This window comes from Eublepharis macularius, chromosome 5 (genome assembly GCF_028583425.1).
Source record: "Eublepharis macularius isolate TG4126 chromosome 5, MPM_Emac_v1.0, whole genome shotgun sequence".
Lineage (NCBI taxonomy): Eukaryota > Metazoa > Chordata > Lepidosauria > Squamata > Eublepharidae > Eublepharis > Eublepharis macularius.
Genome location: NC_072794.1, coordinates 166820286 through 166835452, shown reverse-complemented (window position 1 = coordinate 166835452; position 15167 = coordinate 166820286). Strand labels below are relative to the sequence as shown.

Genomic DNA, 15167 nt, shown 5'->3' with positions numbered 1-15167 from the left:
CCAATGATGTCACTTGTCCTTTTCATTTTTCCTACTCCCCCCCTCCCCTCTACTTTTTAACATGCTGTATATGGAAACAATGTAAAGTTTGTCACTGTCACGGTGATCTCTGGAACATGCATCCAAACCCACATTTTAAAACAAAAGTATCCTTTAAAAAAAATTCCATTTACTGTGAACGGGGACCTCATTTAAAAACTTTGGGGAAATGAGCGCAATTGGTTGAAGATCTCTAGTATCTTTTGTGCCAAAGCAACAGGGAAGGGGGGGGGGGGAGAGAGAGGAATTGTTACCAAAAAAACCCCTTCCTTGGTTAAAAGAATCTGTTTTAAATCACCATCAGCGTTCAATGAACATATGTCATTAGTGTTTCTCTGCAACGGATTGATATTTTCCTTGTGAGATATTCTGGGCACATTCGTAGGAAGCCTGATTAATTGATTGGAGTTAAAATTCTAAAAAAGGGTTGGAAATATTTAGGGCACTTTACTGGCAAAAGGGAGAGCGAGCTAAAATGAACGAGAAAGGACAGAAAGAATGAAATAACAAAAGGAAAAATGAGACAAAAAGAAAGTTAAATGATTGAGAAAGGACAGAAAGGATGAGATAATGAAAGGAAGAATGAAACAAAAAGTGAATGAAAGCAAAAGAAAGCAAAGGGAGCAGAGGAGGAAAGGAGGAAGAAAAAAGGCAAATTATTTTGTAGACGTTCTTTTTTTCCCCTTTGTATACACAAATACAACAGGAAGTGTGAGGGGCGGTAAATTTAATGGAATTATGGAAAAACTAAGTTAAAAATGCCAAGTGCTTTGCCTGTTTAGAAGTGCTAAAGGGAAGAGAAGCTCATCACATGACAGATGAGGCAGGCCCGAGTTCAAATCCGGACTCAGTCGGGAAGCACGCTGGGTGACCATGGGCCATTCACTCTCTCTTAGCCTAACCTACCTCAAAGGTTGTTGTGAAGTCAAAATGGAAGGAGGGAGAACCATGTACTCCACCCTAAGCTCCTTGAAAGAAGGGCAAAACAAAATGTAATCAAATTAATTCTTCCTGGCAGACGTTGTACAATTGCATAGCCTACCCAAGTCAAACTGAATTTGCATTGATATGGAACGGTGCTATGTTGATTCCAAGGAGACTTACTTCCATATACGTGACTGACATTTAACTGACTGTTCTTCGAAGTGTCTTCATTAGCAGTGAAACTGTCCTTTCAATTTCCTGTGTTTGCACAATAAATGACAGAGCCAATGTTTAGAACATATAACCTGCTCCCTTAAATAGGATTTCCAATAATTAACAGTGAACATTCACAGATTTAGGGTCGTCAACAAATTATTGGGAAATTCCAGGAGATCTGGAGGTAGAGACTGGGGAGGGCAGGGCTCGGGGAGGGACCTTAGCAGGGTATAAGGCCATAGAGTCCACCCTCAATGTTCCCAACCTCCAGGTGGTAGCTGGAGACCTCCCAGAATTACATGTAATCTCCAGGAGACAGAAATTAGCTCCCATGAAGAAAATGGCTGCCTTGGAAAGTAGACTTTAAGGCATTATAACCTGCTGAGGTCCCTTTCCCTTTTCCCAGTCTTTCACCAAGCTTCCCCCCCACCCAAATCTCCAGGAATTTCCCAACATGGAGTTGGCAACCCTATCCACTCTCCAAAGCAGCCATTTTTCTCCAGGGGAACCAACCTCTGTAGCTAAGGAGATCTCCAAAAGGATATGTTTTGTCACTGCAGCAGCATGGTCGCAAAAGGTTAAGTGGTTCAGCTGCGAATCAGCACTCTACTGGTTCGAATCCCACTACTGCCCTGAGCTTAGTAGGTGGCCTTGGGCGAGCCTCTCCTCTCAGTCTCAGCTCCCCAACTGCATTGTGGGGATAATAATAACACTAACTTGTTCACCGCTCTGGGTGAGGCACTAATCTGTCTAGAAGAGCAGTATGTAAGTGTGTTTATTATTATGATGTCCTTGATGTTGCAGTGACAAGTCTGAGCTCTGCAAACGCTGGGTCAGGCAGCCAACAGGTTTCCATCCAAATCATTTGACTCCCTGGGTTATAGGCCAGAAATGATGTGTCAGAAAATGCGGAAGGAGCCACATTGTGCCATTAACATCATATACCCACTGACTTAAGAAGTCCTACGCAGTTCCTTTTTCATAAGGACGAGGCACGATGCGTCTTGTACAGATTGCGTGCAGTTGTGTTAACAACCCCCCAAAAAACCACACACAGACATTTCAATAAAAGGATATCACATTGATTTATTAGAGGACTGAGGGTTTTTTTTCCCTTCCAAATCTGAGAACAGATGGCATGCCTAACAGAAGACATTTGCAACTTATAACACAGGACACATGGGTTTGCCTGCTGTCAGCTTTGAGTGGTGATTAAACCATTCCTCTCGTATCTTTCTTGAAAGCACGCAGCTTTTCCAGCGCTTAGTGGGAGGCGTTCCCCTCGAAACTGGTGCAAACTCTAAACAGGAATCAATATGGAAATGGTTGGGAGCAACATATACTTGGGGGCGAGAAACATGTGTTCGCATAACAAGCGCAAGAGCCAGGGAATTACAAGATATTTTAGTGATTAATCAGATGGGACATGATCCTGTAGGACCGACTTATAAAAAAGCACCAGCTGCGCTCACTCTGATTCTGTTCAATGGTGCTTGATCACGAGGAGACCCCCATTGTACTTTTGCATTTCCTGCAGATCAGGCAATGGAAATACAGCTTATTCCCCAGTCCCAAAACGTGTTTTACAAATGAAACCACCTCTCTATCCTCCGTTCTTTACAGTTCTTTTAAATCCAGTTTTGCTACATAACTGTTTTCAACGACATGGATATCCTCTGATTTATTACAAAAAGAAAAGAAACGAGGCTTGCTTGATAATATAAATTGCCTGAACAAATTAAATATCATTTATATATAGTCGATAGATATTTTTAAAAAGGCTTAGTAAAAAATATAGTCCCATAGTCCAAATGAAAGATAATACTCTTGATACGGTGAAAAAATACTGAGCAGGCGGCGCTCCGATTCCCCTTCATCCTGTAACAGCTACTGCAAAGGAACCCCTCCAGGGTTTTATTTATTTATGTTATTTATAGTCCGCCTTTCTCACCGAGACTCAAGGCGGATCACACAGTGCGGGTCAGTACAGTCAATTTCAAAGACATTTCAGCACACACGTAATAGGGTAGATACACGCACATTTGCAAAGATTTAAAACCAGCAGTGATCCAGTACAGAGCTGAAGAAGACATCTCTTATTCAGCCTCGAGGAGCTAATTCTGAAAGAGTGATGCGTGGTATGGACCTGGTTAAAGATCGGGAAATTATACCCCAGCAGTGCGCAGAAGGTCCACAGCTCAGGGCAGAAACCATGTTCTTCAAGCAGAAGGTGCCAAGTTTAATCTTTGGCCCCTCCAGGATGGCAGAGCTTGGAAGGTCCTTTCTGTGCCTGAGACTTTGGACAGCTGTTGCCAGTCAGTGCTGGGCTATATGGACCAATGTTCTGAATTCACCAGCAAGACTGCAATGCAGAAGCATTTAAACACATGCACGTCTTAGCACGTTGTCTTAATTTTGCCGGGGCCTTGGAAAATCCTTTCCCTTGAGCTAGCTGGATTTAAATTCACAGCCCAACCCGAAATGTGTTTACTCACAAGTAAATCTTGAGCTCAACAGGACAACCCCCCCCCAGTAAGTAATGCCTATAATCTTGAGTCTTAGGGGGGAAATAAAACCAGCTCGAGAGTGATCCCTAAACCACTCAGAATAATTGAAATCGTGGATTGAGTTTCAAGTAAACGAGCATAATCCAGGGGAAACTGGTGCAAGCCTGAAGGGATTGTCTGTGAAGTACATCGCGTTCGCACACATCCTTTTAACCCTTTCCCCCTTGTTACTCCTGGCCCCCTTTTAACTACTGCTAAATCCCTCCTCTGCCATGACTTTGCTAGCCCTTCCCTTTGATATATCACATACTTAATGCACGGACTCCTATCCCACCGCAATCCTTGCCTCGCTGCCTGCTCCAGCTAATCAAATCCAACGTGCATTGGGCATGTTTCCTTTTCTCCCTGATTGTGCATTCTGGTTGCAATCTGGAGCTCTGAAAATAAGTGCTTGGGGGGGCATGCATTCCACTGCCCCAGTTTTTGATCGAGCTGCACAATTTGGCTGTGACTTGAGCTTCTAGCCCGTTTGCCAAATGCGAGCTCACGTTGGACAGTATGGCTAAAATCCCTCTAGGAAAAAATGTGTCAAAAAGCATTGCCGTGATTTCCCCCACAACTCGATCAAGTGAAGCTAAAAGAACAGACCACGGCTGATTCCGCACACGTTGGGTAATGCGCTTCCAATCCTCTTTAAAGATCATTTGGAACTGAATTTTTCGAGTGTGAAACAAAAAATCCACTTCCAAACGATTGCTAATGTGCGTTGAAAGTGCATTATCCGACGTGTGCAGAATCAGCCCACCTTTGCTTGTACGGTGTTTGATCATTACTGGTTCCTGAATTCTTAATACCTCCGTAGGGGAGGGAAGTTCAACATGCTTGTTGTGAAGGTAGTGGTTAGTGGTGTTGGGGTGCGAAAACCAGCACCGGCCAGAACTCTCTCCCCATGCAACTTCTAAAAGGACAGGGACTCGGTCCCCTCTTGCCCCCGGACACCCTGTGAATGCAGTTTCTTTCAATTTTGGAAAAGACCCTTGCTTTGTATTACATAGAAATACAGTATATCAGTGGTTCGGCGATATTTATTTGTTTAAAAAGCATTGCATTTAATGAGATAATCTAAATACTTGCAAAGTTCAGCCGATAAGGAAGGGGCTCGGAGAGCTGGCACGCAAGAAAGCACTGATGGATGCAAAAGGCTCAGAGCAGAGAATCTCATTTTGTCGAGGGTTAGCCTGGCAGAGGAACTTCCTTCCAGATTCTCTAGTTCACACCGTCCACAGAAACAACGGAGCGCAGCAGCAGAGCAGCCCCTGCCTCTGTTTCCCCAACTTCTGCTGAAAGCATGCAAAGCAGAGAATCTGCCCATTCAGACATTGTGTGGCAACACTGTTGTACTTGCCACAACCTCAGCACGAGGAGAGTTTCTTCAGGGTCCACAATAATTGCATTTTACATTTTGGGGTATATACTCTAAATGTGCTCCTAAGAATGGTAGTGTGTGAAGAGGCCCTACGGAGCCAGCAAGTTTTGTGAGCTTTAGGGGTGAGATTCCTTAAGTTCTATTTGGGATATCGTGACAGTGCAAATAGGACCCAACTCTCAGTAGCAACAGATCCGAAGATCCGGCTTCGCCCCACAGCAGATTGGCGCTCAGTCCTCGACAAACTCATGCAACACTTGAGCCGCTGCTTTTCTATCAAACGGCAAATGACCTGCTTGCAGAAAAACACCATAATCCCAGAGAGAAAGGAAACCAATTTACTCTGGCCTTGGAAAATGCACACAAGCCTGTCTTGCTGCCACCTCTGTAGGATATATCTACACTCTGAGCTGATATTCATTTTTAAATCATCGTTAACTCTCCCTCAAAGAATCTTGGGAATTGTAGTTCAGGGACAGCAATGAGAATTCTCTCTTAGAGTCAAGCTACAAGTGACTTTTTTCACGTGGAGAACACTTGATTGTTTTCGCAAGTTTTCCTGGGAACTGAAGTCTGAGTGTCCTTCCGTTTTGCAAATCATTCCTCTAGTCACAAGCCTGCTGGACAAGAGGGCTCTCAACGATCGTTTGGGGGTGGGCAGCTGCTACTTTCTCCCTGGGCGTCCTACTCCCGGGGAGCTTCACCGACACGGCGGCTTTCTACAGAGCAGCAGGCTTGTGACTGGAGGAACGATTTGCCAAAGCTGCTGCTGCTGCCAGCTTTCTCTGGCTCTTCAGGCAGCGATTCTAACAGAGAGGGGAAGGACATTTGGACTTCAGTTCCCAGGAAAACTTGCAAAAACAATCAAGTGTTCTCCACGTGAAAAAAGTCACTTGTAGCTTGGCTCTTAGAGATTCATGGCCCCCATTTGGAGAACTACTGTTCCCAGGGTTCCTTTTTGGGGAAGGGGCTAGTGGTCACAGCAGCTGCAGTCTTTAATGTAGATATGCCCTCAAGCTCCTTCCTAGGTGAACACGTGGTCCAAAGGAGGAGCCCTACCCAGTGATACAGGCGCTGTAGTAGACGGCGCTGCTGGCGTCAGACAAGGCCGAGATCAAGCTGCTCTCCTCACAGGAGAGACTCCGAGGAGTCACTTTGGACAGGGAGACATGATAAGGGAGGCCCAAAGGCTCGGGACGAGTCCTGCTCATATTCAAATACTGGTCAAACTCATTGCGGTCAACTTCGGTCCAAAGCTCGTTCGGGTTCAAATGCTCGACACCATCCAGGTGGTGAGATTCAGGAGGTGGGGAAAGCTGACCCAAATGGGCTGAGAGACCGCCGGCAGCTCCAGCACACATCTGGTTGTAATACGGGCCAGAGGGGTGGGGAGTCCTTATGGCATCGGCCAGGTGTGATGGCGGGTTCTGAGAGTAGCCCATCGGCATGTTCCGCCCCAGGTTCTTTTCCGGGGAAAACTCCATCTGGGGAGGAGGAGGGTGATGGTGGTGGTAGCCCCGGAAGGACATCACATTGCAGTCCTCTTGCATGTGAGGAGGGAAAAAGGCCGGCTCGCTCTGCTCCAAGACATCCAAGGGAGACATCTCCGGGGTCGGCAGGCCATAGTTTTCAATATCCGAGCCCACCGACCGGAGTTCCCGGAAGTGGTTCAGAGGGGGAGGCTGGGAGTGGCTCAGGTGGCCGATGCTGCCCGCAGGGCGGGGATTCAGACCGAAACTGTCGCCGCAAGACTGGGACAGGTTGTGCAGAAGGATGTTGGGCTCCATCCTCTTGATCTTCTTGGCCTGCTTCTTCCTCCTCGGGCGATACTTGTAGTTGGGGTGATCCTGCAGGTGCTGAATCCGCAGCCTCTCCGCCTCTTCCACGAAGGGGCGCTTGTCGTTGGCGCTGAGGGCCTTCCACGACTGGCCTGCAAAGTCCAGAAAAAAAACACAGGCATGAAGTTACGGCAGGCCACAACATGCCCATGGGCTGAGACACTCAGAAGAGCAGAGCTATATGTCTACATCCGAAGCCACCACAATTGGTCACGGAACCACCATCGTGGACAACACTCCTTACCGTTTTTTAAATAACTCGCACTTGTACAAATTCCCTGGGAGATAGTTCGGTTTTGGGGTTTTTTTTGAAATCACAGAGGGAACTAAAGGAGGGAATTCCCACCTAGGGTCGCCAACTCCAGGTTGTGAAATTCCTGGAGATTTTAGGGAGGAGCTTGGGGATGGCTTGGTTTGTGGAGGGAAATGGGTTAAGGTTAGGATATAGAATCCATACCCTAAGCCTAAGCCATAGAATCCACTCTCTAAAACAGCCATTTTCTCCAGGGGAACTGGTCTCTGTTGTCTGGAGATCAGTTGCAATTCCAGGAGATCTTCAGGCCTCACTTTGAAGATGGTAACCCTATTCCTACCCCTGTTGGCAAGATTCTCCATGGATGAACAAAGCCGCCCTATACCGAATCATACCATCACCCCATCAAAGTCACTACTGTATACACAAACTGCCAGCGGCTATCCAAGGTCTCTGGTAGTAGTCGTTCACGTCTCCTACTACTTGATCCAGCGGGAGATGGTGGGGACTGAACCGGAGATCTTCTACGTGCCAAGCAGATGCTCTGCCACGGCCTCGCCTACAGCTCTCCCACACAACTGCCATTTATTCTGCTAATTGGTTTTGAGGATACGCTGTTATTTTAGAGTTTTAAGGGAGCTGTTGCTAGTTAAGATTATTTGTACAGTTATCCTGACATTTGTATTTCTCATTGTAGGTATCTGATGTTGCACTCTTATGGTTATTATTGTTCAGATGGCTCCGGAATTCTTAGAGACCCACGTGGGACAGTCGGTGGAGGGTCAGAAGGTTCTCCGAGACTGAGGTTCAAATCTCCACTCAGCCATAGGAGTTCTTGTGCTAGTTATTCTCTTTCAGCCTAACCTACCTCGCAGGGCTGTTGGGCCATAAAAAGGGGAAGGCAGAACCATGTCAGCTTGACCTAGATAACTCAGGTGAGCCTGATCTCATCAGATCTCAGGAGCTAAGCAGGGTCGGCCTTGGTTAGTAATTGGACGGGAGACCTCCAATGGAGACCAGGGTTGCAGAGGCAGGCAATGGCAAACCACCTCTGTTCATTTCGTACCATGAAAACCCCACCAAGGGTCGCCATAAGTCAGCTATGACTTAAGGGCACTCTCCACCACCACCGAACCATGTCACCTGAGCATCTTGGGAGAAGACTGGGATAAAAATGCGAATTGAACTGAGAATGTAGAATAAAATGATCAAATAAAGAAGTTTTGAACTTGATTTTCCCACTGAGAGTCTTTTAAAACCATCTCCCCCATGAACTATCAATAAAAATTATAGCAGGTTGTAACACTAACGCATTGTCTAGACAAGAAACCAAATAAGCCAGCTAGCTCCAGGAGGACGAAGGAGCAATAAACAAGTGGCATTCCCCACTTCTCTGAAAACTTTTTGGCTAAAAGAGGTTAGCTTTTTGCTTGGCTAACAGGTTAGCCTTTTGTCCGTAAGGAGTTAGCTTCAAGCATCTTTGCTGTAAACTTCACTAATCCTGAAAGCCAACACATGTGAAAAGCTACTTTGCCACAAGCAAAGGCAGAAACGGAGAGCAGAGGAGAAATATCTGGAGGTTTGGGCAGAGCGAGGATCCCAAAGAAAGGGCAAGAGATGTTAAGGCTACTCATTTCAGAACAGTTCCACCGATTCTCAAAAGACCAGCATACTGGGGAATTTAATCAGAGGCAAAGATAGTTTAGCTGGGTAGAATCACAGAATCTTAGGGTTGGAAGGGACCTCTAGGGTCATCTAGTCCAACCTCCTACACAATGCAGGAAATTCACAAATACCCCTCCCCCGACTGCCCCAGTGGGGACCCCCCCCCCCGCTCCATGCCCAGAAGATGGCAAAATACCATCAGGATTGCTAGCTGAACCAGCCTAGGGAAAATTGCTTCCTGATCCCAAGGTGGTGATCAGCATTACCCCGGGCATGTAAGAAGGGGCCACGAGAACTAAGCCCTGATGTAACCCTTCCTGCCCTCCCTCTCATGATTTGCTTAGGTTCACAGAATCAGCATTGCTATCAGATGGCCATCTAGCCTCTGCTTAAAAACCTCCAAAGGAGAAGAGCCCACCACCTCCCGAGGAAGCCTGTTCCACTAAGGGTACTCGTGTTGGTCTGCAGTAGACTGTATCTCAAGACTCTTGAAAGCTTCCACTCTGAAAATCTTGTTGGTCTCTAAGGTGCCACTGGATTCAAATCCTGCTGTAGGAGGAAAGGGTGATGGATTGCGATCTGGTAGACCTCAAATGGCCTACTGGGCGAGGACAGAGGTGGAGGCATCACAGCTGGAATGAATGCCAGACGCCAAAGAAAGAGAGAGCAAGCCGAGGGCACGCTTTAAAGAAGGCTGCCTGCACCTTCCGCAATCTCTACTAGGTATAGGGCTATGTAGTCGTGCGGATGGAGACTCCCATTAGAAGCTTTTAAACGCCTCTCCGTTGTTCACCCAGTCGACAATACGTCTTGTGAAGGTGGAACCCAATCCAGATTGTGACTCACCCCCATCCAAAGCCAACTCCCTTTAAGAACATTTTCCAGAACCTGGTGAGTTGCAATTTGGATGTTTTCCAAACCAGCCAGCCAAAATCCCCTGAAAAGCTTAACTTCGCCACAGCCAACTGGTAGCTGCATTGTCCAAAGAAGAAGGCGAAAAATTAATCCGTGACCGAAAACAGAGCATGTGCAAGAGGACATTTGCACAATTAATGCTTAAATCAGCATTCGTAGTGTGCTTATTTACACGAAAATCCAAAGGATGTCTTCTCTCTCCTCCGATTTGGTTGTACTGACTAAATCAAAGCGGGCTCTTTCTCAGGACAGAAAGTAGGTTTGGATAGAGGGAAGTATTGTTTAATTGGTTGAGGCTGCAATCCTAAGGACACTTTCCTGGGAGTAAGTAAAATGGGACTTACTTCTGAGTAAACCTGCTTAGGATTGTTCCCTGAACTAGTTAAGGGTAGTCACCGGGCTGTGTACAAACATCTGATTCCCTATCTAGGATTGAAAGAAGACAGTAAAAATCTAGCAGTGTTCAGCACTGATTGGCTAGTGTTTGTATAATCACACACCCCTTTCCATCCCTACAGCAGTTTTTAAAATGCATTTGCCTTAACCAAACTAATAATAATAAAGCAATGAATTAATGGTTAAGTGGTCGTGAGGAATTAGAAAGAAAGAAAGAAAGAAAGAAAGAAAGAAAGAAAGAAAGAAAGAAAGAAAGAAAGAAAGAAAGAAAGAAAGAAAGAAAGAAAGAAAGAAAGAAAGAAAGAAAGAAAGAAAGAAAAGGGAAAGCAGACAGTTGAGATCTGTGATCAAGTTATTGAAAAGTACATTTGGCAAATGCCTTGCGAAACTGTGTATGTGAGGTGGGGAAATCTGAGCTTACTCTGCTTAACAAAACAGAAACACAGTGGCTCTCGTTTTAAAGTACATCAGTATGGAACCCAGTTTTCATTTTTTGGGTGTTAAAACCACGATCACAGAATATTACTGGCTGCTATTATCATGGGCTCATTCGGTTCATCTCTTGATGTATTGGGCTCTGCACTGAAATGCGGAAAATCCATTGCTACCCTCTACACTGCATAGACTCTTCTGAACTTTTCTGCGGCTGGTTTTGATTTCATTTTACATGGTTTTATTCTTCCTATTTCGTACATATATGGTGCTCTCACCAGTTGCCAGTGTACGGTGTTCTAAAAGGATTTTTCAACTGTTTCACTTGCAAACTGCTCCAAACGTGTTCTGGGGAGCGCGGTATACATATGCATTTGTCAGGTACGCACACCGTCACACAGTCGAAGGAGAATGCATCTGATCGATTTAGACCTCTGGAAAGCTTCCACCCAATAAAAGTGTTAGTCTTTAAGGCGCCCCAGGACTTGCTCTGGTGTAAACATGAGATTTTGCACAAATCAGCTATCCTTTAACAGTCCTGTCTAAGTAGATATGGGGAAGGTGTGTGTGTGTATGCGTGCGTGCACATGATGGGGAGTGTCTTCTAAAATATATATTTTAGGATATTTTACGATGGTAATGTCTGTGCATGGACCTCAGCAAAGAGGGCAATTATTCCAGATTAATTAAACACTAATGAAAGGGTGTGATCTTGGGCGTGTCTACCCAAAAAACATCGTCTACACTTTGAGAATTACTCTGGGTGAAACCACCTTGCTCTGCTCTTCTAACTACCAGTAAGTAGTTCGACGCATCTGACAAAGAGAACTGTGATTCTCGAAAGCTTATGCTACAGTAAACTTGGTTAGTCTTAAAAGTGCTACTGGACTCTTTTCTATTTTGCTACTACAGACTAACACGGCTAACTCCTCTGCAACTACCAGAACGAATCCCTCTATCTGCAATAAGAAAGTACATAAAATATGAAGGGGGAGAGGGAATCCTTCTTGGATTTTTAACCACGCTAAATAGGAATGCAAAGCAACAGCAATCAATTCTATCTCGTTGCCAACCACATCGGCAGAAAACCTCCCCAGCCTTAGAGGGTCTTCGCACTTGGCATAAAGTTCCCCACATTTGCACTTCTTGGCAATCTGAAGTGCCAACTCGCTTTTGGGCTTGAATGCACTTTTAAAAAAAATGACTTTGTTCAGCATCGAGAAGTTCACAGGTACCTGTTGCGTCCCGAGTCTTAAAGGCTTGATTTAAACATGACGCTCGCCTCCCAAGTGTTACATTTAAAACAGGCCATGCGCCATGTCCGTTGTGCAAAAGCCAATGCTACGGCCTCCATTCTTTAAAAGATGAGATTTGGGGAGGGGAAAGCCACCACGGAGCTGCCAGAAAAAGACTCCATACACCCTCAAGACCCAGTTTAAACTTTGCCTGGAGACAACCTACCTGCCCTGTCCGGATGCATGGACTCCGCTGGGGGACCCCGAATTTTATCTCCCCAATCTCCCCCCTCCCTCCACAGCAGCCTCAAATGCACTGGAAATTCCACTTTGTTTGAAACAAGAAGAAGGTGAATCTCTCCTGGGCGCCCTGTTGTGGATATGAAAGTTGAAAGTGGACCCGATCCTGATTAAACAAGCTCCAAAGTTCAAGGTTAGGTCCACCTAATCCAGTATCCAATACCGGGTAGCCAGATGCCTCTGGAAAACAGGACAATGAGGCACACCCACCCTTTACCGTTATTCGTTCCAGTAGCTGCTACTCAAAGGCGGACTGCTCCTACACATGGAGGTTCTCATCACACTGTCATGACCTGTGCAGCCACTGGCTGCCATAATAGCCCTGTTGACAAGTTACAGCACATGCATGTACAGTCCATGTATGGCGTACACTTGCTTTTTCTTTATACTCGCATCGAGTAATTCTCTTGTTACAATCAATGCCTGTACAGCTCAAGGTGTGATTGAAACCTAGGGACGGGTCCCCGGTTTCATTGATAAAAAGCTAACATGGTTACGAACAGGGCACACGGTTACCTGCAGGATATACCTGTGTTTGCTATCTTTGGTCTTTTTTGCACAGGTGATTTTTGCCACTTTTGGCCCCCTCCCTCTTCGGGTTTCCTCCCGAATTCCGGACGCTTCACTCCCCCTTCGGATGCTAATATGGCATTTCGAAGGTTCTCTTCCGAATTTTCTGCCTGCGCACAATCCACTTTCAAGACACTTCAGCCATATTTGCAAGTGGATCTTGCTGTTTCACACAGCAAATGCAGTCGCAAAGTGGATTGAAAGTGCATTATTCCGTGTGTGTGGAAGTACACGAGCATAGTTTTAGGTGGGTAGCGTATTGGTCTGCAGTAGAACGACAGGATTTGATTCCAGTGGCACCTAAGAGAGCAACAGGATTTTCAGAGTGTAAGCTTTTGAAAGCCAGAGCTCCCTTCTTCCTCATATCTGAAGAAAGGAGCTCTGACTCTGGAAAGCTTACACACTGAAAATCCTGTTGCTCTCTTAGGTGCTACCAGAATCAATGTGAAAGTACACATAGCACATAATAATAATATTTGATTTACACACCGCCCTTCATGACAACACCCACTCAGAGCAGTTTACAAAGTGTGTTATAATTATCCTCAGGACAATCACTCTGTGAGGTGGGTGGGGCTGAGAGAGCTCTGAGAGAGCGGTGACTGACCCAAGGTCACCCAGCTGGCTTCAAATGGAGGAGTGGGGAATCAAGCTGGGTTCTCCAGGTTAGAGTCCCTCAACTCTTAACCACGGCACCAAACTAGCTCATGCCCGCTGCTTTCACATGCGTGGAATGATGCACTTTCAACGTCCTGTGAGGCGGGTGGGGCTGAGAGAGCTCTGAGAGAGCTGTGACTAATCCAAGGTCATCCAGCTAGCTTCAAGAGGAGGAGTGGGGGATCAAACCGGGTCCTGCAGATTAGAGTCCCACACCACTCTTCACCACTACACCAAACTGGCCCATGCCCGCTGCTTCCCCGCGTGCGGAATAATGCGCTTTCAATGCCCTTGCGTTCCTTTGCAAGCGGGTTTTTCTAAAGGGCCAACGGCGGCGACAGCGCATTACCCAACGCGCCGCAAGCAGCCTCCAAGCCCGCAGCCCCGCCCCTTCCCATCCCGTGGCCGCGAGTTCCCCAGGCCCTTACCCAGCATCTTGCTCAGCACGGCGTTGTGCAGGTCCGGGTTCTGCTGGGCCAGCCGCTTCCTCTCGTCCTTGGCCCACACCATGAAGGCGTTCATGGGCCGCCGGATGCGGGAGTCCTCGCCGCCGCCGCCGCCGCCTTTGCCCTCGGAGCGGCCCGAGCCGGAGCTGTAGCCATAGCCGGCGTCGTCGGGGCTGGCCGAGCGGCTGGAGGCCGAGCCCGGGAGTGCGCCGCCGGCCTCTGCTGCTCCGCCCGCCGCCGCCGCCGGGGGGCGCAGGGCGAAGGGCGGCTCCGGGCTGGGGCTGCGGCTGGCGGCGGGCGGGTAGGCGAGCCCCGGCTCAGCAGCAGCAGCGGCGGCGGCGGAGGCGGCGGCGGGCGCTGCTGCGGCTCCCCATGAAAAGTCGCCCGGCGCTTGGGAGAACTCCTCTCTGCAGAAGCGGCGCTCAGACCTATGCATTCCAGCTGGGCGCACCTTTGGGGGGAGCAGACGGTGGAGGCGGAGGAGAGAATCGGGGCCCTTCCCTGCGAGCAGGCGCAGCAGCGGGAGCGGCGGGAAGGCGGCCCGGAGCTGCAGCGAGAGCCGAAGAGCCCCGGAACGAATCGGGAAGCGCGAACGAATGGCTTCGGTGGGAAAGCTGCGGGCGCCGGCGGGGCCCCCTATAAAGGGCCGGCTCCCCCCCCCCCCGCCGCCGGGAGGAGGAAGAGGCTGGAGGAGGAGGGCTCCGCCTGGCCCAGTAGGAACGGGGGGAGGAGGAAGAGGGGGGAGCGGACGCTGCGATGCCTCGCCTTGTATTATTCGGGTGTTTTCCCCTTCCTTCCGAGGAAATCGGCGAGGCTCGGGCTGCTTTGCAGACAGCGCCAGGCTTGCAAACCGCAGAAGCTGGGAGAAAAAGCCCCCCTCGGAGATTCGGGGGGGGGCCTTAGTGGTGGGCTTGGATTTGACTCTTGCTTTGATTCCTTTAAAAGGCTTTTAAAAGAAGTTCCCTTGTTCTTGCCGGTAGGAAGGAAAAACTAGAACATCAGAAGAGCGCCTGCTGGGGCGGGGGTGGGGGCGGGGGGTGGGGGAGAGAGCTGGACAGGCATCCTGTAAGGTTGCCAACCTCCAGGCAGGGGAGAGGAATGGAAGAATCATATAGGTCCAGAAGAGCTAGCCGTGTTAGTCTGTAGTAGCAAATACAGAAAAGAGTCCAGTAGCACCTTTAAGACTAACCAACTTTAATGTAGAATAAGCTTTCGAGAAGCACAGCGCTCTTTGTCAGTAGCATCTGAAGAAGAGAACTGTGATTCTCGGAAGCTTAGGCTACATACAGTAAAGTTGGTTAGAGTTGGAAGGGATCTTCAGGGTCATCTAGTCCAACCCCCTGCACAA

At 47.8% G+C, this 15167-nt stretch overlaps 1 protein-coding gene across 1 annotated transcript; it reads right to left on the bottom strand.

Annotated features, from left to right (window-relative positions):
• Nucleotides 1–5677: 5677 nt before the first annotated feature.
• On the bottom strand, nt 5678–14416 carry SOX18 (SRY-box transcription factor 18). The gene is made up of 2 exons (XM_054980752.1): nt 13802–14416; nt 5678–7042 (listed from the first exon to the last, which is right to left on the bottom strand). Exons 1-2 carry the CDS (start codon nt 14253–14255, stop codon nt 6168–6170), a joined length of 1329 nt encoding a protein of 442 aa, XP_054836727.1. The 5' UTR covers nt 14256–14416; the 3' UTR covers nt 5678–6167.
• Nucleotides 14417–15167: the final 751 nt, after the last annotated feature.

Bases quoted from the DNA above. Each gene is read 5' to 3' on its own strand.
- SOX18 (XM_054980752.1), bottom strand. From the start codon at position 14,255: ATGCATAGGTCTGAGCGCCGCTTCTGCAGAGAGGAGTTCTCCCAAGCG. The intron at 7,043-13,801 runs GTAAGGGCCTGG...TGGACTTTGCAG, and splicing joins CGTGCTGAGCAAGATGCTGG to GCCAGTCGTGGAAGGCCCTC.